The sequence below is a fragment of the Micropterus salmoides genome, unplaced genomic scaffold (genome assembly GCF_014851395.1).
Source record: "Micropterus salmoides isolate LMB-PRFRI ecotype aquatic unplaced genomic scaffold, ASM1485139v1 Ms_hic_scaffold_1, whole genome shotgun sequence".
Lineage (NCBI taxonomy): Eukaryota > Metazoa > Chordata > Actinopteri > Centrarchiformes > Centrarchidae > Micropterus > Micropterus salmoides.
In genome coordinates, this window is record NW_024040040.1 from 61,217,921 (window position 1) to 61,244,707 (window position 26,787).

The following is a 26,787-nucleotide window of genomic DNA, read 5'->3' on the forward strand; positions in this document are numbered from 1 at the left end:
GCTTTTATTCTCCGCTGAAGCTGAAACTCAAACACGCACACCGCCTCCAACCCGCACCAAACACTGCGCTGAGTGCGGGACAAATGATGTGTTTATATGACTTTACAGCCTCTTTAGAAAGTGTGAACAGTTACTCACTAGCTTCAGCTTATAAACTCCATTTTAGTTTGAAGATTAGAAGTTTGCAAAGTTCGTAAAAAACATGAAGCCACAAAAATAGTTTTGTTCATTTCATATAGGCCTACCATTCATCGGCTGACAGGCCTAAAGGTCAAAATACAAATCAGAGCACGTTTTATCATCAAATGATGGGATTCTTTAGAACAAAACATATTCTAAGAAATGTTGACCTGCGGTCTCTGCTCAGTGAGCGTAAAGTGAATATATAGTGGCTGGGTTTCACTGCTGCAGGTATTATTCACCAAATCTAAAGTTCAGGTTTGTGTGGAAGCCTGCTTATAGAAAGCACAAAGCTGTAATGTACAAACTGGTTGTAAATAATTTAAAAAAGAGAACTATGAAATTAACTTTAATCTTTGCAGTGAAAAGTTAAATTATTTATTTTACGCACGGCTGAAAGTTTGTATCATCGTGAAATTAAAGTGATTAATATTAATTAGGCTAGCTCTTAGAAACAACTGTAGCATTAATAAAAACTATTATATTTCCAAAATAAAGTCTTAAATAAAGTATTCATTATTTGAAACGTTGAAATCCAGTTTTCTCTCAGTTTTGTTTCATTTTCCACAAATCCAAAGTTAGTTTATTGGACTTGATCTCTGCTCTGAACGTCAAACTTGTGCAGCTGAAGTCAAACCGTACTCTCGCGCTCATTATGTCTCCGCGCTCTAATAAAAGTTGATTTTTACGCACCCGTTGCGCCATCGGCCCCGTCTCTCCGCCCGGACTCCAGGTGACTCCTGCGGGGCAAAACACACATCCAACTCCCCGGGTACCGGAGCGTTAATCAGTTAATCCCGTGTGTAACGAGTGTATCCGAGTCCAGCCGTGGAGATAAAAGCACAAACACCCTGAGAGCAGCAGCAGCAGCAGGTCCCTGCAGGCTCCGCTCCCCTCTCCACGGGAACCGACTGACGGCGACGCTCCGCCAACTGCAGCACCACCCCGGGCAGACGCTGCCTGACCTGCTCCCGGCCTCCAGCTCCAGGCAACAACCAACCGCTCAGTCACCGGGCCGAATCCGATCAGGTTACATCCAAAGTGGAGGTTGACGCGGACCCGCCCGCTGCACTCTGAGCCGAGCCGTGCGGCGCTGTCTTCTGCGCGAAGGTGCGTTCAAATCCCTATCGCAGCGCCGGCGAAGCGGCTTCCTCCTCCCTCAGAGCAGGCCGTCCGGGATTGAGGCGAGGGGAGAGGGAGCGAGGGAGGGGAGAGTTTCTTCGCTCACTTAAAGGAGCAGAGACTCCCTGCGCCTCCCCGCAGCTCCCACCAGACTTGGGAAGGTGCTCCGCCGCGAAGCGCACTGGACGGAGGGAAAGAGACAAATATTTTTTATAATCTAGAATTGATTGTAGACATGAGCTGTGTTGACATAGCCTAGTGTATGTGAAGTTTGACTTTTACAAGATGGAACTTCTTTAAATACCTCTTAATATACATCTTAAATACAACAACGTTTCAACACAAGAGCGAAATAAAACTCATCACCTGATCACCAACCTGAGCAAAACAGCTGCCCCGAGTCCCCAGACCTTCAGGGGGCCTGAAGGCTCCAGGTTTATGTGGCAATTAGGTTTGTGGTAATTTCATTAACTGCAAATGTGTGCGTGTTAATATTGTATGCACCACTAAAGCACAATATGGGCCCTCAAGGTGACACCTGCATTATAATCTTGAGGCCCCATTTGCAGAGGAGTACAGAGTTAAAATCTGGTTTTAGAGCCCCTAATTGTTTAGCTCATATTATGCATTTTTACTAAATAAATTAGAACTGAGTCAAATGACAACTAACTAATTAATAATAACACATCTGCCTACACAGAGTGGGGGTCACCAGGGACACAGAACACTGCATAATGTTGATACAGAGATGTAGAGAGTGTTTAAGTCTGTTACAACTCCCTGACTTCTAAATAAACTGGACTTCATTGACTTTGTTTGCTACAACTCTTGGACACCAGCTCCATCTAGTGTTTATAGAGTGTGGATAGGCCCACAGCACTCCTTTAATATTAAAGATGTTTCATGAAGACTGTGCTCATATTTCATAGAGATGTAGGCACTTTTACTAAACTAAACTTACTGAATAGTGAATTTGAAAACTCCTGAGCCCGAACTCAACATCAGACCAAACATTTACCACCTGGAACCTTATGACAACAATAATAATAATCTAAAATAGCCTATAACTGAGCAGAGAACAAGAGTGACTGACCGCTGTATTCAAACATCACAGTAAAACTAAGTTCAAATATGAATATGAGGGAAAGACAAAGGATTAAAAGACAAACACTAACGCTTACAGAGAGCTATAAAGACTGATAAATACAAGACAAATGATATATATGGCTCCATACCCTTTAAGTGCCTTTAGGAATTTATTTATTTTAAAGGGTTATTTCGGTCTTTTTAAACCTGGGACGTATTGTCACATCTGTTGGTGTTGAAATGACTCGTAGGTACAGAGAGTTTTGAATCTGGCAGCTGAACTGGCTGCAACGTATTCCTTCGGGGCAACTGCACCCTTCAAAGTTATGTCCACAAAAAGTGCTTCATGTTGCCAGCGACAGGCTCAGACTGTTACACCGGGTGTCTGACAACATCATGGAAAGGATCCCTACGAGGGACTCCCGCTGACCCCCTGAGTTGTTGGCGTTGGGAAATGAGAGAGAGGAATTTGTTGTGTATGGTGACATTTACTCCAACACAAAAACTAATTTCTTCAACGCCAACTATAGCGTTTTGGCGGAGGGGTTTCTTCTTTTCTGGCAGATTTAATTGCAGAGCAACGCAGACACCAGCGCACAAGTATAAATGATCATGACGGCGAGCAGTCCACGAAGAAGTATAAATTAGCCTTCAGGAAGCTGGTGGGGGGGCAGATGTGTCAAGTAAACTCAGGACAAACAAAAAATGAGAGAAAGTCACACTTGACATGTTTTAAGTTATATTTCGTAGATGACTTAGGTAATGCACGTATTTTAAACCAAACCACCATCTTTTCCTAGACCTAACCAAACTACCTCCGTTTCACAACGTTTGCGTGTTTAAGGTCACATGAAGGTCCGGCAGGCCTGCTGCTGGACTGCTACTTGCTAGTGCTCGTATATTCCTGTCATAAATGTGGTGCTTTTCAACATAAATTTGTTGTTTTGGGACAATCGACCTATTTTGTCATTTAGGTTCGAGGACGTGTTGGTATTGAATGTTATTATGCCGCATGTCACTAAACTAATGAATCAATGAGAAGTGATTAGAAAATTTGATTTATTAGTTAACGCCTATTACATTAAAACTTGTAATACTTGCCAAACTGAAAAGAAGCTTCTTTCTGAAGAGCTGGCTCTGACACAAATACTGAAACAGCAACTTCACCAGACTGAAACATGCTTCAGAGCTTCAGTATCACATCCTCATACCTAAACGACAAAAGAGGTTGATTGTCAGGCGTCACAAAACATTTAGGCAACAAAACCACTTGGTTAGGTTTAGGAAAAGGTTCTGGTTTGGGTTCTGAGTTTCCTGGACTCTCCATCCACCCCACCTCCTCCTTACACTTTGACACTCTTTATAGTATGTCACCTGACTTCTTCTGCCACTAGAGGTTACAGCCTAACAAAAAAAACTAAATATGAGTGTTAGTAAGCTTCTGCATTTCAACCCTCATGACCGTTTTTCTGGTGAGGACAGGCTGTCTGATGGATCTAATTAAAGTTTGATCAAAGAAAAGGACAGTAGATCATTTACCTGCCTCATGTGTTCCGCTCCTCAGGGACTTTCCTCAACGTGGTCAGATCCTTTAAACATGTATAATCTTAGTTAAGGGCTCTGATCGTGGTCACACAAGGCAACTTTTAGGAGGAGTGTGAGGTCACTACTTCAACCAAACTGCAGCTCAAGTTACCAAGACCCAAAATGTGGATAAAAACATATTCTTACTCGGCTTTACTTTCTGCAACCAGCATATTTACTGCACAAGTTCTTCTTCAGCTTTTTACAGGACAGGTGGAAGCACTGCCTTTATATACACCACAAGATGGCTGATGCTTTGTCAATTATCCAATGAGAAGTAGACACACAGATGTCCCGCCTCTAAAGGATGCTGCAGCTGCAACACAGAAACTTCACAATAAAAGTGTTAATGTCTTTTAGTGGTCACAGTTTTGGTTCTTTAGTATTCATATATATAGTTTCACCATTTCTGATTGGTGACGCTGCATAATTTTTGCACCTTTAAAATATTGTTCAAATGATCTTTTGATTATAAAATCCGACTAAAAAAGAGCAATTTTCTCATGCACATTTATATGCATTTAAAAAGAGGAATAATGCAGAAGACATTACCAACAAAAACCCCAAATAATAATCCACTTGTTGATTTGATTGATCCCTTTTAATTCCCCCCAAAACAGTCACACTTTATGGTATTTAGCCTAAAATGACCAAGCTGACTGTAGTTTATGTTCTCTGCAATGAAAGGTACACCAAACTACCATAACACTTTTTAAGTCAAGTGCAGAGGAAGATCTTGTCTCCTGTCTGTTTGCTGAAGCTCTACAGACTGATATAACCTCAAACCCCTGCCCTGTTTCTAACCCTGCATACTGTTTTTACACTGGTGAACGTCACCTGAAGCTCAGTAGATTTTATTAGTGACACATTAAAATCCCCGGACAGGGACGCTGGACAGTCCAAATAAAGTGAGACCAAACACAGAAACACTGTTGAATAGTTCAGGAAATATCAAAACAAGAGGTTTAGGTAGAGTTACGTCTGCCATTTCTTCACCAAATAAACATCAAACACTGAGGATTATTGTAGGAAGAACAGCTGGAGCCCAGATGTGAAGACACGTTTGCAGTAGCACGACGTGGCCACTAGGTGTGAGTAAAACACAGTGGTGGAGGAGGAGCTGCTGAACTTCAACTGGGGCTCTTATTTTGAAGGTTTCCTTGCAGTAGAGACTGAAGTACTAGAGTGAAGTATCAGAGCTGAGAGTCAAGTATTACAAAGTATAACAGAGTAAAGTGCCGTAGAATAATTACAGTTGTTTTCAGAAAGGATTTCACAAGTTCACAGGTCACTACTACTACTGCCAATACTACTACTGCTGCTGCTAATACTACTACTGCCAATACTACTACTGCTGCTGCTAATACTACTACTACTACTGCCAATACTACTACTGCTGCTGCTAATACTACTACTGCCAATACTACTACTGCTGCTGCTAATACTACTACTGCCGATACTACTACTACAGCCAATACTACTACTACTGCCAATACTACTACTGCTGCTGCTAATACTACTACTGCCGATACTACTAATACTGCCAATACTACTACTGCTGCTGCTAATACTACTACTGCCAATACTACTACTGCTGCTGCTAATACTACTACTACTACTGCCAATACTACTACTGCTGCTGCTAATACTACTACTGCCAATACTACTACTGCTGCTGCTAATACTACTACTACTACTGCCAATACTACTACTGCTGCTGCTAATACTACTACTGCCAATACTACTACTGCTGCTGCTAATACTACTACTGCCGATCCTACTACTACAGCCAATACTACTACTACTGCCAATACTACTACTGCTGCTGCTAATACTACTACTGCCGATACTACTAATACTGCCAATACTACTACTACTGCCAATACTACTACTGCTGCTGCTAATACTACTACTGCCGATACTACTACTACAGCCAATACTACTACTACTGCCAATACTACTACTGCTGCTGCTAATACTACTACTGCCGATACTACTAATACTGCCAATACTACTACTACTGCCAATACTACTACTGCTTCTGCTAATACTACTACTAATACTGCTAATAGGCCTACTACTACTACTGCTGCTACTACTACTACTGCTAATACTACTAATACTGCTGCTACTACTACTACTGCTAATACTACTACTACTGCTAATACTACTAATACTGCCAATACTACTACTACTACTGCTAATACTACTACTACTGCTAATACTACTAATACTGCCAATAGGCCTACTACTACTACTGCTGCTACTACTACTACTGCCAATACTACTACTGCTGCTAATACTACTAATACTGCCAATAGGCCTACTACTACTGCCGATACTACTTCTACTGCTGCTACTACTACTACTGCCAATACTACTATTACTCTTATGCTACTACTACTACTGCCAATACTACTATTACTCTTATGCTACTACTACTACTGCCAATACTACTACTGCTGCTGCTGCCACTATTATTCTTCTGCTAATACTACAGTACTTATCCTACCAAGCACAACTCTTTTTTAGAACATGCACCACTAACTCTGAAACCTTGAACAAACATACACAAGGATACCATATTCTACTTCGATTGTATACAGTGTGTATATTTTACATTCGGGGGACCAGTAAACTAACATCTTCTCTATATTTTACAGCTGCTACCACCACTGCCATTACACAACTATTACTACAACCACTGTTATTCAGATAATCAATTTAGGTAAATAAGCAATACCACAAGGTAAATATACTGCAAGTAACAGTCCTGTACGAACATTTTTACTGAGTTAAAAGTGTAGTAAAAAAAGCATTATAAACTCATACGAGTTAACCCTTCCAGAGAGTTAAATTAGTATCTATATTATTGGATCAATACAACTGATTCATAAGCTGATCATCTGTTTACAATGAGTTTCTGTTACTCCAGAAACTCCAGAGGTATAAAGTAGAATAAAATGGTACTCATGTAGAGTGTAAATACCTCCAAACTGTATGTACATTGCAAAGACTAATATTTGTGCCACTATGTTACAGTACAGTACAGCCACTACACTACTACTAGTTCTACTACTACTATTACATCTACCACAACCAACCCACAACAGTACTACAACTACAACTAGTGCCACTACTGCTAGAGTATTACTATTACAACCACAACACCACTAGCCTACTACTACTTCTACTATCACTATTACAACTACCACTATACTACTACAACTACTAGTGTCAATACTTTTACTGCAAATTCAATAATTACAGTAGTAGGCTACTAGTACTATTAGAACTACTGTTTCTGTTACTTTCCGTGCACTACACTACTATTGTTATTAGTAACCTACTGATGTTAACTCCACTGCCACCAATAATAGGCGACTACCACTACACCATCTACATAATCTCATCACTACTAGCCTAGTACTACTGTACCTAGTCTGCTACTTCATAGTCTACAATAGCCACTAATGTTACTGATACAGCTAATACATTACATGCTTAATTATTATTATTAATACTATTATTATAGTTATTACTACTAGTTGCTTGTAGCCTTCTAACAGCCTACTGTAAGAGGCCATCAGACTACTACGGTGTTATTACTGGCATATGACAAATACAGTAACACATTATTAATAATATTATTATATGGTAATAGCACGTGATTCTGCAGTCCTTCGGGTCTGACGTCACCCCTCTTCCTCCTCCTCCTCCTCCTCCTCCGCTCCGCTCTGCCTGCGCGCACTGAATTCAACATGGAGTAAGGAGGAGATGGGGCTCGTCCGGGGCCATCCTCACCGATACCAGCGCACCATTTTCGGTCACCGCATTCCAGTCCGGTCCGGCGGGGGAGGAGGAGGAGGAGGAGGAGGAGGAGGAGGCGGAAGAGGAGGAAGAAAAGTCGTGGGAGGAGGAGGAGGAGGAGGAAGGTGGAGATCGGATGCGCCTCTTCAGATGCGCTCCAGTAATTGAGGACTGAAATAAGAAGGATAAGAAGAAGTAGAAGAAGAACAGGAGGAGGAGGAGGAGGAGGAGGAGGGGAGGAGGAGAGGCGGGGATCCGGGAATACATAACGCACATCGGGATTAAAGAACCGAGCGGAGAGCGGGAGGGAGCCGAGTCTGCAGCCGCCGCCTCCGCCGCTGCCGCTGAAGGGCGAGGAAACATGAAGACACCGCGCCGTGCAGCCGCGGCGGGAGCTTATTTTTACCGGAGGTGAAACGGAAAAAAATGAGCGAGGACACGCGCCCAGACGAGTGAGTACCCCCACACGCGTACCATATAATAATAAGTCCCTTTTCATGATTATTCTGTATCTCTTATGATCGGCTGCCTATTGGCGCGCTGCTGCTCAGCTCTGTGCTTTGATCACATGGATTCAGACAGCTGCTGATATGTTGTTGTGGGCTCAAGTGATGAGGAGCATTCAGCAGGAGCCCTATACTCCTCATCTTCATCTTCATCTTCCTCCTCATGGAGAGGTCGGTTGAGGATGGAGAGATTTCACAGGAGGCAGAAATGTGTGCAGCCTCCTGCAGATGTGATACAGTCATAACAGAGAGGAGAGGATGGGGGTGCAGTTTGCACCATGATGGACTTGACAGAGCAGACAGAGGAGGTTCTGCAGCATCCCACCATGTCTTTAATTCCCTTCCATGTTTGCATGTTGTCCTTTCATTCATTAAAAACAGATGCAGTGAGGAAAAGAACAGGCTCCTACGGGGCTGTGAAGCGCTGGTTCTCGGCCTTTCTGGCTCATGACCCCTTAAAATGAGGCCACTGTATGTTGTGACTCATCATCAGGGTGCACGTGTCTGCAGGTTGTGACCGGTCCAAACAAAGCCTGATTATTCCTTCTTGTTGTTGAGAAAGTTAAAATTATGCTTCAGGTACTGGTGAGATGATAAAATACGATCCAGGAAGTCCAGTCCAGTTTGGGAATCAATTATTGGCATGTATGTGCTTTGATGTTGTGGTGTACAACAGTCAAAATATACAAAGTCGGAGAAAATATAATAGAAAATATAAATTTACAATGAAAATGTGTGCAACATATACAGCATTGTTTCCCAACCTTTTTCATCTGTTGAGCCCACAGCCCCATCAGGTGTTCCTAAACACCCCTTTATCATGGGAAGGCTTTATGTGTTGTTCAGTGGTGTTTTTTAGTATTTATAAATGACAGAAACTGGATTTTTCAACCATTTACAGTGCATTTACTTTTAGCTTTTTGTGGTCTTTTCCCAAAAAGTCTTTCTGCAGTCTTTCTCCATGTACCCCCTGGTAACCCCAGAGGTACCCCTTAGTGTACAAGTACCCCTGGTTGGGAATCACTGCTCTACAGTTTTAGGAGCTGGAATAAAGACAAATGGAAGAGATTGGCCAACACATCCTCATGCTTAAAGACAAAATAAGTTGATTGTCAACTGTCCCAAAACGACATATATATGTATATATATATATGATCATTGGAAAGTACCAGTCCAGCAACATGCTACCAAACCGGAAGTACCTGACGTAATTCACCTACGTAACATTATTTAACTTAAATAAGTCATTGTTCACTTGCCGACCAAACCCTGTATGGAGGTTTCCTCGAGGCCCATAAATTTCATCACAACCCCGCGACATCCCGTCACTCATGAGAGACGTAACCATATTGTTTAGATAAGAAGCTCCCGTGGAATCTAAGAACCCTTTTCGGCCATCAGTGACTCTACGTTGGTGTTTGTCAGGTGAGCCTTGTAGAATCAGAATCAGAATCAGAACGAGGTTTATTGCCAGGTACATTTTCACATACGAGGAATTTGTCTTGGTATATTGGTGCTTTTGAACATAAATACAGAAATATAAATATAAAGTAAAGAGATCAAAAATGTACAAGTATACAAAATAATGCAATAATACTAAAATACTAATGGAAAAAATATATAAATATATACAGGATAATAACAAGCAACATGCAAAAAATCAGCTTCTCTGCAGAGCGAATGATACGCTGCAGCCTGCCCTTGTCCCTGGCAGTGGCAGCAGCGTACCAGATGGTGATGGAGGAGGTGAGGATGGACTCCTCTGCTGGGCCTTCTTGGTGAGGGAGGTGATGTTCAGCTCCCACTTGAGGTCCTGGGAGATGATGGTGCCCAGGAAGTGGAAGGAGTCCACAGTGGTGACGGGGGAGTCACACAGGATGATGGGGGAGGGTGGGGCTGTGATCTTTCTGAAGTCCACGACCACGAAGGGGGGAAAGAACGTAGCCTTGAGGTGAACCGGTGCTAAGGTTCCTGGAATCAGAGACATGTTTTCCCAGCTTCACGTGCTGCTTTCTGTCTGTCAAGAAGTCTGTCCACTCTTGATATTGTCTCCAGGTTTCACACGGTGTTAAAGTCCACCTGAGTTTGTTGATGTTGTCGCTCTTTATACTTTAGACTTTCTCCTGTGCTTCTAATATACGGCTACTAAGGCTGGGTTCAAACTGCAGCCAAACTGACCAAAATCTGATCTTTCTGCTCACATGTGACTCAGATCAGATTTGTTTATTAAGAGTGTCACATGGACTTTTTTTCCGGATTTGGGCCACTTTCATATGTGGTCCAAATCAGATACAGGTCGGATTGTTTGAAATGCGACACACTGGACAGTCAGATCGGAGTTCATGCAACCAGAATTAAAAATGTAGCCCTCGTTATCATTTGCTCACGAATTCTACCATCTGACATCAACTTAAAAATGTAACCATCGACACTAACCTCTGTGATGGAGTGATCAAGTGCGTCACATGCATAATACTTGTCCGGGTAAAAACAGTAGAGAGAAAGTGAGAGTTATAGGGCTTTAAGGATCTGTACAGCACCAGAAACTGTAATGAAGGCCATGAAAAGGGCACAAAGTCATGAACATTTGTCTTAAATCGGGAGAATTGTGACACCGGAAGGAAACGCGGAGAGGGCTATTTAAAACATGATCTCCTGTGAAGATTGGGAGGGTTAGGAAGTAAGAGCTAACCTCTGTGGTCTCCCATGTTTACTACCGTACGACAGCGTGTGTGATGTTGTATTATTATTTTGCACATGCAGGTCAATTTCAGGCCATGGCCAGTTTCGCTTCGGATAAAAGCATCAGCTAAATGAGTAAATGTAACGTAGACGTGATCGTAGCCATCTCATGAGACCCTAAACATGGAGAAGAGGTGTTTAGCTTTTATGCTTTATATATCTGAATCAAACTCCCAGATTAATCAACACATTCTCACTCATCACAAGTGGACGCTCAGTCCAGACCCCTTGGTGTCACTTTTTAACGCCTTTAGCATCGTTTTTGGACATGGAGGGCTCCGCAGTCAAGTTAGCAATAATAAATACGCCAGTAGCGTAAGGTAGTAACAACAGGCCCCGGTGATGATGGGCCCTTGCGCTCCACAGTGACGAAGCACATGAGCGCGCACACACTGCGTTCGTGTCTAGACAGGTATCCTATTGGCAAATTTGTGTGCCTTGTTTTCTCGTGCACAGTTTAACAACTGATAAGATTAGATGCAGTAAATACCTAATTTAAAGCTCCTTAACTTGATTTCCTTCCATATTAACATATTAAATTCAATAGTTCTCTTTTTGTGTGTCTCTCCAACACAAACGCTGCTGCTGTGTGACGCAGCAGTCTAAAGCAAAGTACCATCATGTGATGGATGTTAGAGTCAGACTGTGTCACCTAGACTTTTGTATTTGCAAAGTACAGAAGTTAAAGAGAAAGTTATAAGGTGCATGTCCAGTGCTGTCATTGTCAAAATCCTGAAACGTCACTACAAACAGCTGAGAGCAGGAGGTGACCACTGTGCTGAAATGATGCAGACTTTTTCTGCAATTTCAGTACAATAACCTCCTGAATCACGACAACCACATTTCTCTTCCACAGAGAGGCAAGACATTATGGTGAATAAGAAAGAGAAGTGGCCTGAAAGCAGCTACAGTGCACACAGTTTAATACCCAACACATCCACAATATCAAACAGGTGCTCAGAGGCGACCTGTCCCCGAAATGATAACAGCCTTTGAAACAGCGGCACGGCAGCCGCACCAAATCCACTGAAAAAGCACTTGTAAAATTACTCACCTATTTGAAAGGCATCCGACGACAATGTCCTTTGTAAAAAATCCAAAACAATCTTATTTGGGAGCATTGCAACCCTCTCCTCCTGTTCTTTTCCCTCTTGTCTCTTCTTCAAACTACTTTTATGTTTGAATGGCATGACTGCTAGGTTGCACCTGTGCTCTGCTAGCTCTGATATCCACTAAAATAAACACTGAGAGGTGAGCCAGGTGTCTACTGTTAAATGTTGCCTATAGATGCATTTTTACCACGTAACTCCCAAAGTCCCACTCATAACCTGGGGGTGCCGCTCCTGTCACGGGCCCCAGTGCTACTGCACTGTCTATACCAACGCCCATGAAATAAACAACATCCACCTAGCCTTTCAAATAAAAATAGTGGTTAACGTAAAACGTCGTAACTTGGTTAGGTTTAGGCACCAAAACTACTGGGTTAGGTTTGGGAAAAGATCAGGATTAGGTTAAAATAATTATGCAACTTACGTAACCTACGTAATCAACGCAGCTTAACTAAAAACAATCAATGCTGGAATTTAGTTTCACACATTAAAGTCTAGTTTCTGGCCTACCCATCCATCCCAACCACTTCCTTACTCTGTTATTTATTACTACACCTGCTTTTTCATAAATTACTCTCCTGTTTTATCTTGTTTTTATTTTCTGGTTCTGTAACTGACGCTCACAACTCTCATTACGCTGGTCGGGCGTGCAGAGGAGTGAAAATGGAGCAAGACTTTAATTCTTCACACAACTGACTTACTGTCAAACTTCCAGGAGAGACTCTCTGAAAGTGTGCCGTTATCTTTATTTCTAAGATTCATTTCGGTCGAGACTACAAAGACAGAGAGCTGTCCAGCGAGACAGTGAGATTCAACCAGTTTGAATAAACATGTTGGCTTTGAATGCACCCTCAGAGCCCTCAGCACATCAGATTCTTTGTCCGTAGTGTAGGCAGCAGGCTCCCTTTTCTGTTGACTGCCTCGTGCTGTGCACACCCCTGCAGGTAAACACATGACAAATACAACCGCGTACAGCCAGACAATAGGCTCAAGTTGTGAAATGTTCACCCAAATTGCACCAGGCTGCAGAGAGAAGCAGGCTGCTCTTTGTAATTTTTACTGGGGCCCCCACTTTAAAGTTTCAGTTTGATTTACTCACTAAAATCTCTCTAAACTGTCCTCTGTTTGTCCAGCTGATAAAATCCAAATGAGAGACGCTCTGAGATGATAAAAACGTTGATACACTGATCTGGGTCACCTTCAAATAAAGCAATACACGTTTTTGCCTCTCAGGCTATATACAGGCTCAGGTAACCCTATGATTGATGGAACTTATTGGGACTGTACAAAACCAACTACTACTCAACCTCTTCTGCAAGCTAGGTGGATAGTATAACTTTTGTGGTGGCAATCAGTAACTGTTATATTCTCTTAAAAAGATTAAGGAATTGAACATCAATCAAAAGGACAGTGTTTTTATTAGAAGAACTGGGTATCGTTATCGATATTTTTTTTATGTTTATGGGATTATTTATCCTCTATGTACCATGGTCTTTTTTTTTCTGTTAATGCAACATAATCATACAGGTCGATCTCCAAACTTAAATTGTTTTATCAAAACATTTTTTGCAGATGTATTTGCAGATACCGTTATATCCGTGATATGTTAATAATGGCTAATTCTGTCTGACCACCACTAATATAACCAAACCTTGAGCCTTGCTTTATGAGTAAAAGTTACAGGGATTTTATAACACCAAACAACAGAGACATGATTGGATGCCATTAATGTGTCCAAAGATGTGTCCAGAATGTAAGACGGGAGGTGGTGCAATTGCAGCCAAAGTCAATGGAAAGACGTGAGATGGTGCGACATGAATTGAGGCAAAGATGCATTTGCACTAGTTGGAAATTAACAAAACTATTTTCACGTCCCACAGATTGAATCTAACGTCTTCAAAGAACCGTCCTCGTCCAAGCCTATTTATTAATCATTCAACCCTTCTCTATCTATCCTGATGAGTTTATGGTCTCAGTCGCTAGTTTCACATCTTCTTTAATACAATATGATGTTCATTTAGTACGAACATAGTCAAGTAGTCACGATGACTATGTCCACTTCTTATATACAGTCTATGATTGTACCACATTTGCACGTCACTTTGGAGAAAAGCTTTTGCCATACAAATAAATGTGATATATCAGGCAGCAGGTGAACATTGTGTCCTCATAGTTGGAAGCAGGAAAAATGGGAAAGTGTGAGGATTTGTGTGACTTTGAAAAAGACCAAACTGAGATGGATAGACAACTGGATCAGAGCATCTCCAAACCGGTCTGCAGTGGTCAGTACCTATCAGAAGTGGTCCAAGGAAGGCAAAGCTGTGAACCAGTGACAGGCCCATGAGCAGCATGGGCTCATTGATGCATGTGGGGATCTATGGTTGGCCCGTGTGGTCCGATCGAAAAGATGAGCTACTGTAGAGTAAGCTCAAAAAGGTTGATGCTGGTTCTGATAGAAAGGCATTCCCTATGCCTCTCAGATCTGTACAAGTACTTCAAACTGAGGAAGGAGGAAAGGCTGAATGTTGTAGTCAATCTCAGTTCTCTATGATAGAACTTGAATGAACTACTGGTACTTGAATAAAAGAAATGACATGTGGAAAAATATCTCTTGCGGTGTTTATGCAGCACCGGACAGCGGCAAGGTCAGAGAGAGCTTGACTCATTGTACTGTAACTGTATGTTGTGAATACACACAAGGTTTGGGATGTAAGTCACAACAATAGACAAACACAGTCTGCTTAAACTAATACCACACAAACAATTATATATTTTAATGTTTTTTTTTAACGCACTGAGTAAACAGTCACAGTGCAGGATGGAAAAAGTATGTGAACGCCTAGGCTAATGACTTCTCCAAAAGCTAATTGGACTTTGAAGTCAGCCAGCCTGAAGTCCAATCAATGAGACAAGGCTGGAGGTGTTGGTTAGAGCTGCCCTGCCCTATAAAAAACACATCAATTTTAATTTTGCTATTCCCATGAAGCATTGCCTGATGTTACCAAGCCTCGAACAAAAGAGCTCTCTGAAGACCTAAGATTAATAATTGTTGAATGCATGAAGCTGGAAAGGGTTACAGAAGTATCTCTAAAAGCCTTGATGTCCATCAGTCCACAGTAAGACAAACTGTCTATAAATGGAAAAAGCTCAGCACTGTTGCTACTCTCCCTAGGAGTGGCTGTCTTGCAAAGAGGACTGCATGAGCACAGAGCAGAATGCTCAATGAGGTTAAGAAGGATCCTAAAGTGTCAGCTGAAGACTCACAGAAATCTCTGGAACATGCTAAAAACACTGCTGCACGTCTGAAGTTTGCAAAAGAGCGCCTGGATGTTCCACAGCACAACTGGCAAAATATTCTGTGGATAGATGAAACCAAAGTTGAGTTGCTTGGAAGGAACACACAACCCTATGTGTGGGGGAAAAAGGCACAGCACACCAACATCAAAACCTCAACCCAACTGTGAGGTATGGTGGAAGGGGCATCATGATTTGGGGCTGCTTTGCTGCCTCAGAGCCTAGAAGGGTTGCTATCATCAACAGAAAAAATTATTTCAAAGTTTATCAAGACATTTTGCAGGCTGAATGTAAGACCATCTGTCCGCCAGTGGAAGCTCAACAGGAGATGGGTGATGCAACAGGACAACGACCCAAAGCAAAGAGGTAAATCAAAACAGAATGGCTTCAGCAGAAGAAAATGCGCCTTCTGGAGTGGCCTAGTTAGAGTCCTGAACTCAACTCAACTGAGATGCTGTGGCATGACCTCAAGAGAGCGATTCACACCACACATCCCAAGAATATTGCTGAACTGAAACAGATTAGTAAAGAGGAATGGTCCAAAATTCCTCCTGACCGTTGTTCAGGTCTGATCTGCAACTACAGGAAAGGTTTGGTTGAGGGTATTGCTGCCAAAGGTCAACCAGTTATTAAATCCAAGGGTTCACATACTTTTTCCACCCTGCACTGTGACCGTTTCCACAGTGTGTTCAATAAAAACATGAAAAACATGTAATTGTTTGTGCGAAGTTAGTTTAAGCAGACTGCGTTTGTCTATTGTTGTGATTAAGATGAAAATCAGATCACATTATACAACCAATTTATGCAGAAATCCAGGTAATTCCAAAAGGTTCACATACTTTTTCCTGCAACTGTATTAAGTCCTTGAAGTTGGATTACAAGAGAACTGAAGAGAGCTGCAGCTCTGTAGCTTCGCCAACAAGATCCCTGATCTGCAACGGGAGGTGACCAGATACCTGCTCAGGAGTTGGTTTTGTTTCGGTGGAGGATTCTTGTTTTTTTATTGGACTGTCCTTTGCTCCTCTCCAGAGTTGTTTTTGTGGGGGTGTTTTATATCGATCGGGCAAACCAATGCCCCCGAACCAGCCAACAGAGAGCAGTCGATAATGCCAGAGGAGAGGGGGGTTGAAAATGACATTGAGGAAAGGTCAGCAGGCAGCAGTGTCCCTGGTCCACACAGGACAGCATTGATCTTATAGCAGTGCTGCTGGTGCCCAGTGACTCCAGCTGAACTGGCTTTGGTGGTTGTAGATGGGGCAACTATGTTATTGAACTTTAATAGGCCCTACATGTGAACTTCTAGATTGCTAGCACCTTTATTTGACATTGACACGTACGTACCAGCTTTGCAGATCATGCATTCTGTTTAAACTAGTTCACAAATACAACTGTTTTCTGTCTTGTTAAGGCTTGATAAGGGCTAATTTTAGTGTATTCATTATTTTACATTATTTCAGATAATTGTGTCCTAAATAGCTTACCACTATAATTCCAGTTACAGTAGTTTTGTTATTGTACGTTGTTCTCATTCTTTAAATCCTTGTGAAAGAAAACTGCTCTACATGGTAATTAGTCTCTGATTTAACGCTAAGTGCAAACTTGCCAATAATCACAACCATTCATGCAGAACGAGTTCAACATTTTGAAAGTTTGCTGTAGCACCACATTAACCTTTATTAATGTCCAGGCTTGGTCGGTTTACGAAAAAGTGACGCTTATGAGCAACTTTATGCACACGCTTAAGTGGAGAGGGCAGACAAGAGTAGTGGCAGCTTGTAAGAAGAGTCAAATGTTATAGTGCCAGTACTGGTCAAAGACACACAATGAATGCCGACTGTAGAAAGCGAAAGCCAAATTCCGGAAATTTTGGCGTTAAATCCAGGCCAGACACATTTTTTAGGTCATAAAAAGAGTGCATGTCCGGGAAAAAGAGGACGTATGGTCTCCCTACTGAAAGTCAACTTTAAAGTAACCATGATTCATCAACATTACAGAAATATACAGAAACCTAAAATTGATTGTTGCTACATAGTCATCAACGTATTGAAACAAAGAGAAACTGTTCTGATGAAGTATCTGAAGTATCAACTAGCTCGTTGTCCGTACTGGACTCTGCTATCGATTTGCACTATGGTAGCAGGGCAGCATAAATCGTCAAAACACCGATACAAGGTTTAAAGCCTGGCACCTTTTATATGTGTAAAATCAGTCCCAAACTATCTGTCAGAATTGATTTCACGCTGAAACCCTGTGTTTGACCCGTTTAGGAGACGATAAATACCTGGTTTTCTGTGTCTGCAGCTGCAGTAGGACAAACCAGAGTCATAGGACTGTGAAATCTCAGGTCACATTGTGCACTCATTTTGTGGCAAACCTGGTGTTTGTTTACTAGACGACCGGATACTAGAGGTCGTAAAAATATAGAGTGAGTCACCAAAGAGGTAGGAACACGAGGAACAGCACTTAGTTATGTTAAATGGAAAGAAATAGCGACGAATGTTCGCAAATAATAAACACATAGATGTTTGATGAAATAACTTGCCCATGACAATGCTGCTGTAAATTTAAAAAAACAAGAACAAACTTATTTAGAGTAAAAGGAACACTATTTGTTCTTAACCAAAATTTAAGTGCCCAGTTTTTGGAAGGGAGTTTTGTAACTTTTTCTTTGTATGATGGAGGAGTGTATTTAAGCTGTAGTTTATGCAACACGTTTTCACTCCCAACTCGTCACATATTGACGCTCGGTCAAGGCCCTTTGGCATCGCCTTTTAACGCCCTTTATTGCATTTAGGCCTCCGCGGTTAAGTTAGCAACGCTTGGCAAAAACAAATATACAACTTCTGGTGAAGTTAGCAACAATAAACATGCAACATCCGGTTAGACTTTCAAAATAAAACACTAGTGTTTCGAAACATCGCCATTTTGAGACAGCTGAAATGTTGCAGTTTGGTTAGGTTTAGGCACAGAAAGTACTTGGTTGGGTTTAGGCAACAAAACTACTTGGTTAAGGTTGGAAAAGATCATGGTTTGGGTTAAAATAACTACGTATGTCAGTTAACACCTAAGTTAACTAACGTCACTTACGTCAATTTATGTAACTTGCCTAACTTAAATAAAAATATTTAATCTTGACTTTTTGTTTCACACGGGACACCCGGTCTCCTGGTTCAAAGTCAGGGTTCTGGCCCTGCATCCACCCCAACCACCTCCTTACTCAGTCTTTTGTGTTAAATATCATATACCTCCCTTTACCGTAAAAAACTAACGCTTTAGGGGGATTCCCCCACTACAGTGAACTATTATGGTAAAGGGATCCCCAGTGCGTTACAAACTGACGACTATAGCTCTTGACCATGCGTCCATAAGTGACAACTTGGGAGTGAGAATGGGTTGGTTTATGAGATATAAACATAAATAGAAATGTATTTTAGAAGCTGATTTGTGTTTCGCCTTCTTATTATACATGTTGTGTAAATCATTTCTTATTTTCTACGTTAGCACATGTACCATTTCACAGGGGTTAAAAAGAGGCATAATGCTAGTTAGCACTGACTTGGAGTTTTGCATTTCAAAATGGACTAAATTTGGTTAGAACTGATTTTTTAAAAAATCTTCTTGTTACATTAAACAACAATTTCAATGACCATATTTCAATGTAAAGCAAGTTGAAATATAGACACTGAAACAGCTGTTGGAGCGAGCCTGAGTTTAACCAAGTTCTCTAAACATTTTTTGACCTAAAAAAGAGACCACTGCTTTTATCCAAACCATTCTGACATTTAACCTATAACTGAGCTGCTGAACTCCACCTCCACCTGGAACTGCGGGTGTTTTTAAGTAGGGTATGGTGTCACTGTCACAGCGGTGATGGCCACCTTACAACCATGAAGCGACTAATGGAAGATGGATTTCCTTTAGGGTCGACTCGGTTGTGCTGCACGGCTGCAGATCGACTTTGCCGTCGCTCACGTTTCACACTTTCGGTGACAAAAAAACCCCCATAGAAAAATCACCCAGTTGAAGGTCAGCGAGTGCGTCGCTGCTGCTGCTGTTGTTTTAGTCGACTTGGTAAAAGTACAGTCTTTGTGATGGGCGAGCGAGGGAGGGAAGTGATTTGAGAGAATTGAGAAGTTTGGCAGAGAGCGAGCCAAACACCATCTGCTGCTGCTCTCTGCTGATCCAGACCTCAGAGAGAAACAACATTTTCTACGCTGACGATGATGTCATGAGCCTGGATAGACTGTGTGTGGTGTGTGATTGACAACACGTGTTCCTGTGGGAGCATTATGTGTAGTTATGTACTGTGTGTGTGTGTGTGTTTGTCTTTCATGATGATGGAGCAAACAGATCACCAGAGGCTATTATCTGCACCTCTGGTCAGTTACCACAGATGTGTGTGTGTGTGTTTTGCTGTTTGTTTGAGTGCATCCACACATTGTTGTTAAAGTGCTCTGAGCAGCCGTTTCATTACTGTGTCCTCTGAGGACAAGACTGATGACCAACTATGTGTAGCTTGTTTCCACAGCAGGAACCAGGGCAACTTTATAGGCAATTAGAAACTTTTCCTGTATTTTAGCTGGAGGAACGTGGGACTTAGTTCTTGGCCCCCCAAAACTCGCACTTTCTGATGGCCCAGGAACTATCAGGGCGGAGATTGCAGCACTGAACCTATTTTTCATTACATTACATAACATATATATCTAATTCACTTTTATCCAAAGCATATTACAATAAGTTAATTTCAACCGTGTGGATTCAACAAATGAATTGAAAGAATCATGGAAGTAATTAATTAAATATGCTGTGCTTCAAGAGCTACATTCAGAAACAATAAGATAGCGGTGGGCGATATGGCAAAAATATCATATCCCGATTTATTTTAGGCAGGATCACAATTCATGATCTTATCACAGTTCATTTTCATGTTGGTTTTTAAGACTGTTTTGCAAGCTATTGGTTTAAAAGAGAAAAATAACACTTTAGTAATTGTATAAAATGTAGCCTAATGATTAATGCAAACAGCAAATAACTGATTAATTTTGTTCATTTTAATATACATATTGATTTGCTGTTCTTCTGAATGTGCTGTTTCCTTCTGCATATTTAAAAACACACAGACAGGAAGGGACTTATGGATATTAAATGACCCCCCCCCCCATCCCGTCATGCAGACTATGGTCGGGACCGGGACCCCACCCAGCCTTCGAGACCGACAGAGGCCAGTTTAATGACATGGAATACATGACCTAGGTGATTTCCTCGCAAGGTTTGGCTCTTGGCACCCCAGGGCTGAGTGAGTTAGGACAGCTGCCCGGCTAACCGAGCTAACTGACGTTAGCCACAGATACAGAGAGTAATGTTAACTGTTTTTCGGTCTATTAAAAAGTAAATGTATCTGTTCTTCAAGAAACTCTGTAAATCATCTTGTTACTGTATTCCCTGTTGGTCTCTGTATTGGGTCTCGTTCATCCCGTTTTTACTGGGAGGCTGCTGAGCTTGGTTTTGTTGCACGCTCGCTCGGCTCCGGTTCTGGTCCCCAATCAGGTGCTGCTCGCTGACATTATCCTGGCCTAAAAACCTCCAGTGCTTGAGTAGATGTGTAACGTTAAACCCAATACACTCCCCAGGTGCTCTGAGCTCCCAGTCTGGGCTGAGTCAGCTATGACCACTAGGCTAACTGAGCTAATTATATAACAGCAGCTAGTTAGCCGCGGTTCCTTTAGAAGCAAGTAACACTTTCTGTACTTCAGCGACCTTCATAAATCACAGAGAGTTGAGGCAGAACAGCCAGGGGACACGGGGAATGTTAATGTTATGACGTCCAACAGTTACTGTCGCCTTTGTAGACAGCGGAGGACGCAGGCAGCGAGGCAGCAGCTGTCAACCGCTTGTATGAGTATAACTAAACTGATAGATACTAACAATCTCTCTGAAAAGGCAGATCGTGGACACATTTTAATCGTCCACGATCTAATATCGTAATATTGCCCACCCTTACAATAAGAGATAGAGAAAGGGTGTTTTGTGGGCCATGGTGTCTTTAATCTGATTCGAGCAGCCATTGGTAATAAGTGCTGACGAGTGTAGTAGTAGTGCTTTTAATTTGATTGACTGGCAAATGTTTGTGATGTTTCATTGTGAGTAGTTCTCATTGTATGTCTTATGTCCTTTTTTGTGTAACCTTGTGTGTTTATGTAACTTTGTGTGCTGGGGCTGAACGATGACACGACTCAAAGTCATGTTGCGATTGTCTTGGTGGACGTTGCGATATGACTGGGATGCTATTTAACGATGTTGTGATCTTGGTGTCATTCTAATGAACTGGTCAGCCTCAGCACATTTATTTACTATTGTGTTGTTTTTAACCATGACCTGCCAAGCGACTGCAGATGTGAATTAGCTTGAAGCTATAATCTGGCACAGTGCATCAAATGGTAGCATTTATGTTTTACTGTGCGCTGTGCCTTTTAAATAACTAAATGAAATGAAGTGGGAGAAGCTGGACTGTTTAAAGATCACCCGGGCTGATGTATTCTGGATGAGCTCCAGAGGTCGCATGGCACATGCAGGCAGACCAGCCAGGAGCGGGTTGCAGTAGTCCAGGCACGAGACGACAAAAGCCTGGACCAGAACCTGTAACGCCTCCTGGGCGAGGAACAGACATATGATGTCCTGATGTGTAGGATGAATCTGCTGGAGAGGGTTGTCGCAGTGATGTTGGCAGTGTAGGACAGATGGTCGCAGTGTCACACCCAGGTTCAGGTTTGTGGATGGAAGACGACATCCCTGGAAGGAAGCAGCTCGATCTTGTCGAAGGTTAGCTTCGGGTGGTGAGATCCGCTGAGAAATGTCAGTTGATCGATTTGATTCTGGGTTCCTAACTTCCTGCATATCTCAGCTCCTGACTGAACTGCAGTGAGCATTTACACTCCATCAAAGGAGCCGCTACGCCGACCTAACGTCACCTCATTTGTTAACAAAGCATGAAGAAGAGAGTCCTTCTGTTTCCAGTCCTGGACCGTGGCGGACCGCAGCAAACGCTCCAAAGTTTGGCTTAGCTTCACTAAAAGAGAGAAGGCCACAGCAGAATGCAGCAGCTGCAGTAAGGAGGTTTGGTGCGAGGCAGGAAGCAGCTCCAACATGACGAAGCGTTTATTCAACACGGCGTGAATCTGAAGGAACGCACCGCGTTGAACGTGCCGCGCTCTCCCAGCTACAATGACGCCCCAGATCCAGCTAACGCTAACAGTAGCAACGTCTCAGGTACAAAACACCTTTTATACTGAAGGGAAACCAGTGATGGCTACAAATGAGTCCCCAGAGACGCCCCTCTAGGACAGAGACTCCTTTCACTTTAGCCATGAAGGGGATGATGAGCAAGGAAGAGGATGAAGGTCACCGAGCGCTGACAGGATCTGCGCTGAAGGAACCAGAACCCTGATTCAATGAGTAGAATCTGAATCAGAATCAATACAATTAAAAGATACCCAACCCTAGGGTTGAGTGACTCACAGCCGAGACTGATTTGGAAGGTGAGCTGAAGTTTTCTGTAAGTCGTGTTTTCAAGGCGAGTTGGCAAGCAGGCGAGCAGGTGTTTTATTTAGTTTTGTTAGCTTCCTCAGCTCTGGTCCTATCAGATCACTGACTTCCTGAACCCTCCAGACAGCCGTTGGTTCCAGTTGGTTTCAGTTGGTTTCAGGTTTTTTGTTTCTATGAAAATCAACTTGCAGAGACTTGAAACTGCTATGGACAAATAATTCCCCACCATCAGTACTAACTTGTCTTCATCTCTTTTGTCAAAGTGCTGTGCTGATTGGTGGAGTCGCCTTGTAATACAGCTGTGAGCAGCTTGTGGGAACCTCTGACATCTGAACGATTGTTAATGAAGTAAAACAAAAAGAAGAAAGAATGAGGAAACAAAAAAAAGTTGTAAAATTGATTATGTGAATTTGATTGCGTGTTTGTGGTCGTGTGTGTTTGCTCGCAGGCTTTGTGTTCGTGTGTGTTGAATGACTCAGGTGGGATTAAGTCGCAGCTTGTCTGAACCAGCGCTGAGCTCAGAACCTCTTTATCTCAATAATCCTGTTCAGAAAACACAAACACACAGTTTGTATACGATCATTAAGTATGAAGACCTTATATTGTTATCCACAGAATAAGTTTAGCTCTTCACAACTGCCAAAAATATGAGCATGAGTGCTGCTCTACATGTAGGTGAGTTTTTAGGAAACAGAATTTTAAATTGACTAAACACCAAGCTCGTAAACATTTACAATTTAGTAAATTTGCACCATGAAAAGTAATTCTGTGTTATCTACTGTTAGTTATCACTCAGTTAGTTTTGATACAGAAAATTACATTTAAGCATGATGATGACGAGGCAAGGTTATGTCTTTTTTTCTATGATTTCCAGGGGATTTCCAGATGTTTTAGCTATTCACTTGTACTGATTTTAGGAAGATGTGGATGACCTGTGTAAGAGCCATAGAGAAAATGTGGTTAATGTTTTGGGATCATTTCATATTCATTAGTTATATTAATTTTCCTTCATGTTGTTCATTTAGTAATATTTGATTATATTAAGATTGTCTCAGATGGATGTCATTAGTGTGTGTTTGGCGAATTAAGATGCGAACTGGGCTCCTTCAGTTTATCCTTTGAGAGCTATTCAAGTGTAGTAAAATGCAGCTGTGTAGTAAAAATAGGCGAGAGCACCTATTGACGTGTCTGTAAGCCAGGCAGGACATGTAGCGACAGTTTTCAGACCGTCCTGTACAGCAATAGGAAAGTTGTGTCCCTTTGTGTCTGTAAATTTGACAGAACGCATCTTAAGGACTCCTGCTGTAGACGTTTTATTTTGTAAAAGTCATAGTTTTGTGTCATCAGATATTTTTTCATCTTACATCTGACTCCTTGCATCACTGGATTATACAGATTTTTCCTTTTGGAGGCACGAGTTAGAAACTTTGTCCTGCAAGAGCCGCAAAAGTTTATATGCTGATATGTTACTCTGAGAAGATGTTTTGAAGCTGGAGGAAGACACATGTGACTGTAGATGTTCTGACTGATTCATGCCCGCTTGATCCCTGATGTTGATGACTAGTGACGCATTTTGATAATTACTGAAATGCAAGGAATTTTTTATTATTATTTTCCCAAATGAATCCCATTTTTGATGGTCTAAACATGTAGAATTAGGCACAAAATTCAAACATGGTGGAAATTTACATGTTATATAGTTTTCACGCATGGTTGTGGCAAAATGACTCGCTAGCGCCACCGGAATGTACGACAGATATGTCATGTCCAGATTGCCAAAAAAGCCTCAGGGAGACATGAACTAAACCCAACAGATGTCGGCCATTTTGAATATGATCACCAAACTTTACAAGTTTGATAAGAGTCCCTGAACATATCTACATTTTCACAGCGTGGTCACACACACCAACACATAATTAGCGGGTGTGGTCTAGCGTGGCGCTAGGGGACACAGGAAGTTACAATTAACTTCTTCTTGACCAGTCTAGAACGCGTGATAATTCAGAGTCATGTCGTGGCCTCTGGTTACTGTGCCACTGTGCCACGACATGAGGGCCCGTCCAACGCTTGCAGCTTTAATTATTTTTGATAGTTTATGATCCCCGTTAATTTATTATGTATTTCCCTTGTAAATGTTATTTGTTTTTATGTCTGTAACAATTGTGCAGCTGCTTGACTGGGCCAGGGCACTATTGGTGATCTGTAATCTCAGTTAGACTTTTCCTGGGTAAAGAAAGGTTATAAATAAATACAAATAAGAAAAAAAATCCCATAATTTTACAGCTTACAGTGGATCATCCCTTACAGTCATTTTATCAAGTGATGTTGACGTGAACAAAGTTTATTATAATGGCTGTTACCTCAGCTCATACATAGGCCTATCCCGCAAAAACCACAAACCCTGGCATCCAAAATGATTTTGGTGTGAACAGTGTGAATTTCTGTGTACTAATAGTGACTGTTCTGCCACTCAACTAATGCCATGGTTGAGGTTAGGGAAGTTGCCTCAACTCCTTAAACAAAAGCATCCCTAGCTAGCTAGTTAGCGACCGTATAGCGCTTCTGGTGCATCTCATACACACGTACCTGGGGGCGTGTACTATAGACGCTTTCAACGGTAACAACTTAAACAAACGGTACTGCGCATGTACACTACTCTGGCCCAAACTTAACTTCTGGCAGACTTCTGCAAGCGATCCATAACAAGTAAATAACCTTAGCTGCAAGTCTGCCAGTCAGGCAAGAGCAGTAACAGCTCAACCGTAGTGAACGGTGGTCCGTCACACTGCCCTCCCCTTCAGGAGGCGCCCCATTACTCTTCACGCATACAGGCGTCCTTCACAACTCCCAAAATCGCTGTTTTGCGTACAATAGACATGTCTTTTCCAAAGTGTGTATATATGACGCCTGAGCAGTGCAGGACTAAATCTTAAGTGTCAGGCTGTGTCCGAAATCATTCACTACTCCCTACCCCCTCTGTAGGGAGATGAATGTAATATAGTGAGCTCACTCACATTATTAAAACAACACTTTCGGACATTACTCCGATCGTTATTTCGGCACGGTTAATTACGTCATTGCCGTCGGACAATAAGTTTTTCTATCAGTGCAATGCATGATGGTATATACGGCTTGGTTAGTGACCATATTTAAGAATATTCTCAGACAAAGTCACATTGAATGGTGAAATTCCACAGAGGAGTTTATATTCAACACACATTTAACAATGAAGAATTTTCAAGATAATACATTATGATACAGGCCTACACATTAATGAAAGATAAAAAAGTTGATCTTTATATGAGCGCCATCAAATGCGCCTACTACTACTGTGAAGCCGGCTATTTGCATGAACTGTGTTTGCTTCTGTCGGATTACGGGGAGTGTTGTTGGGAAGTCAATGAAACGCGTGACTGTGAATGTCTGGAGCTGTAGCTATAATTGTTTCCATGACTATTCGGCTTATTGATGGTTGCTGCGTTTGTCCTGTGGCAAAGAAACGAAGCGTCATCACCACCTTCAGTTTAACTGAAAACGCATTACTGCCTAAAGTCAGTGGTGAGATGACATCCCTCACCAACTCGCTGACAAAGTTTGTGCCTGCGTTGTCCGACCCCACCTTATTAACTGCACGTCGTCAAATAATTCAGAAATTCTTCCTCTTCTGAAATATTCGTGCATGCCTCTGTCTCCACAGCGCCATCACAAGCCCCTACTGGCAGCTCCGGACAACTTGACCTCTCAAGCTGTCTTAAATAATTGAGAGAGTGAGAGTGATTCTTAGCTTTAAGAAATGTGATAACTTGCTTTTA

General features: G+C 42.0%; 2 protein-coding genes across 2 annotated transcripts in view; one reads left to right on the plus strand and one right to left on the minus strand.

The window, feature by feature from the left end:
• meis1a (Meis homeobox 1 a) overlaps positions 1-4,121 on the minus strand; it is a 62,619-nt gene extending 58,498 nt beyond the window's left edge. The window contains exons 1-2 of the mRNA XM_038734679.1: positions 3,928-4,121; positions 874-1,483 (exon numbers count right to left, since the gene is read on the minus strand). Coding sequence (XP_038590607.1) covers positions 874-885 — 12 coding nt within the window. The 5' untranslated portion in view covers positions 886-1,483; positions 3,928-4,121. The remainder of the gene's footprint in view (positions 1-873; positions 1,484-3,927) is intronic.
• A 3,891-nt stretch (positions 4,122-8,012) lies between these two features.
• The window catches only part of spred2a (sprouty related EVH1 domain containing 2a), a 39,732-nt gene continuing 20,957 nt past the window's right edge, over positions 8,013-26,787 (plus strand). The window contains exon 1 of the mRNA XM_038734692.1: positions 8,013-8,234. Coding sequence (XP_038590620.1) covers positions 8,209-8,234 — 26 coding nt within the window. The 5' untranslated portion in view covers positions 8,013-8,208. The remainder of the gene's footprint in view (positions 8,235-26,787) is intronic.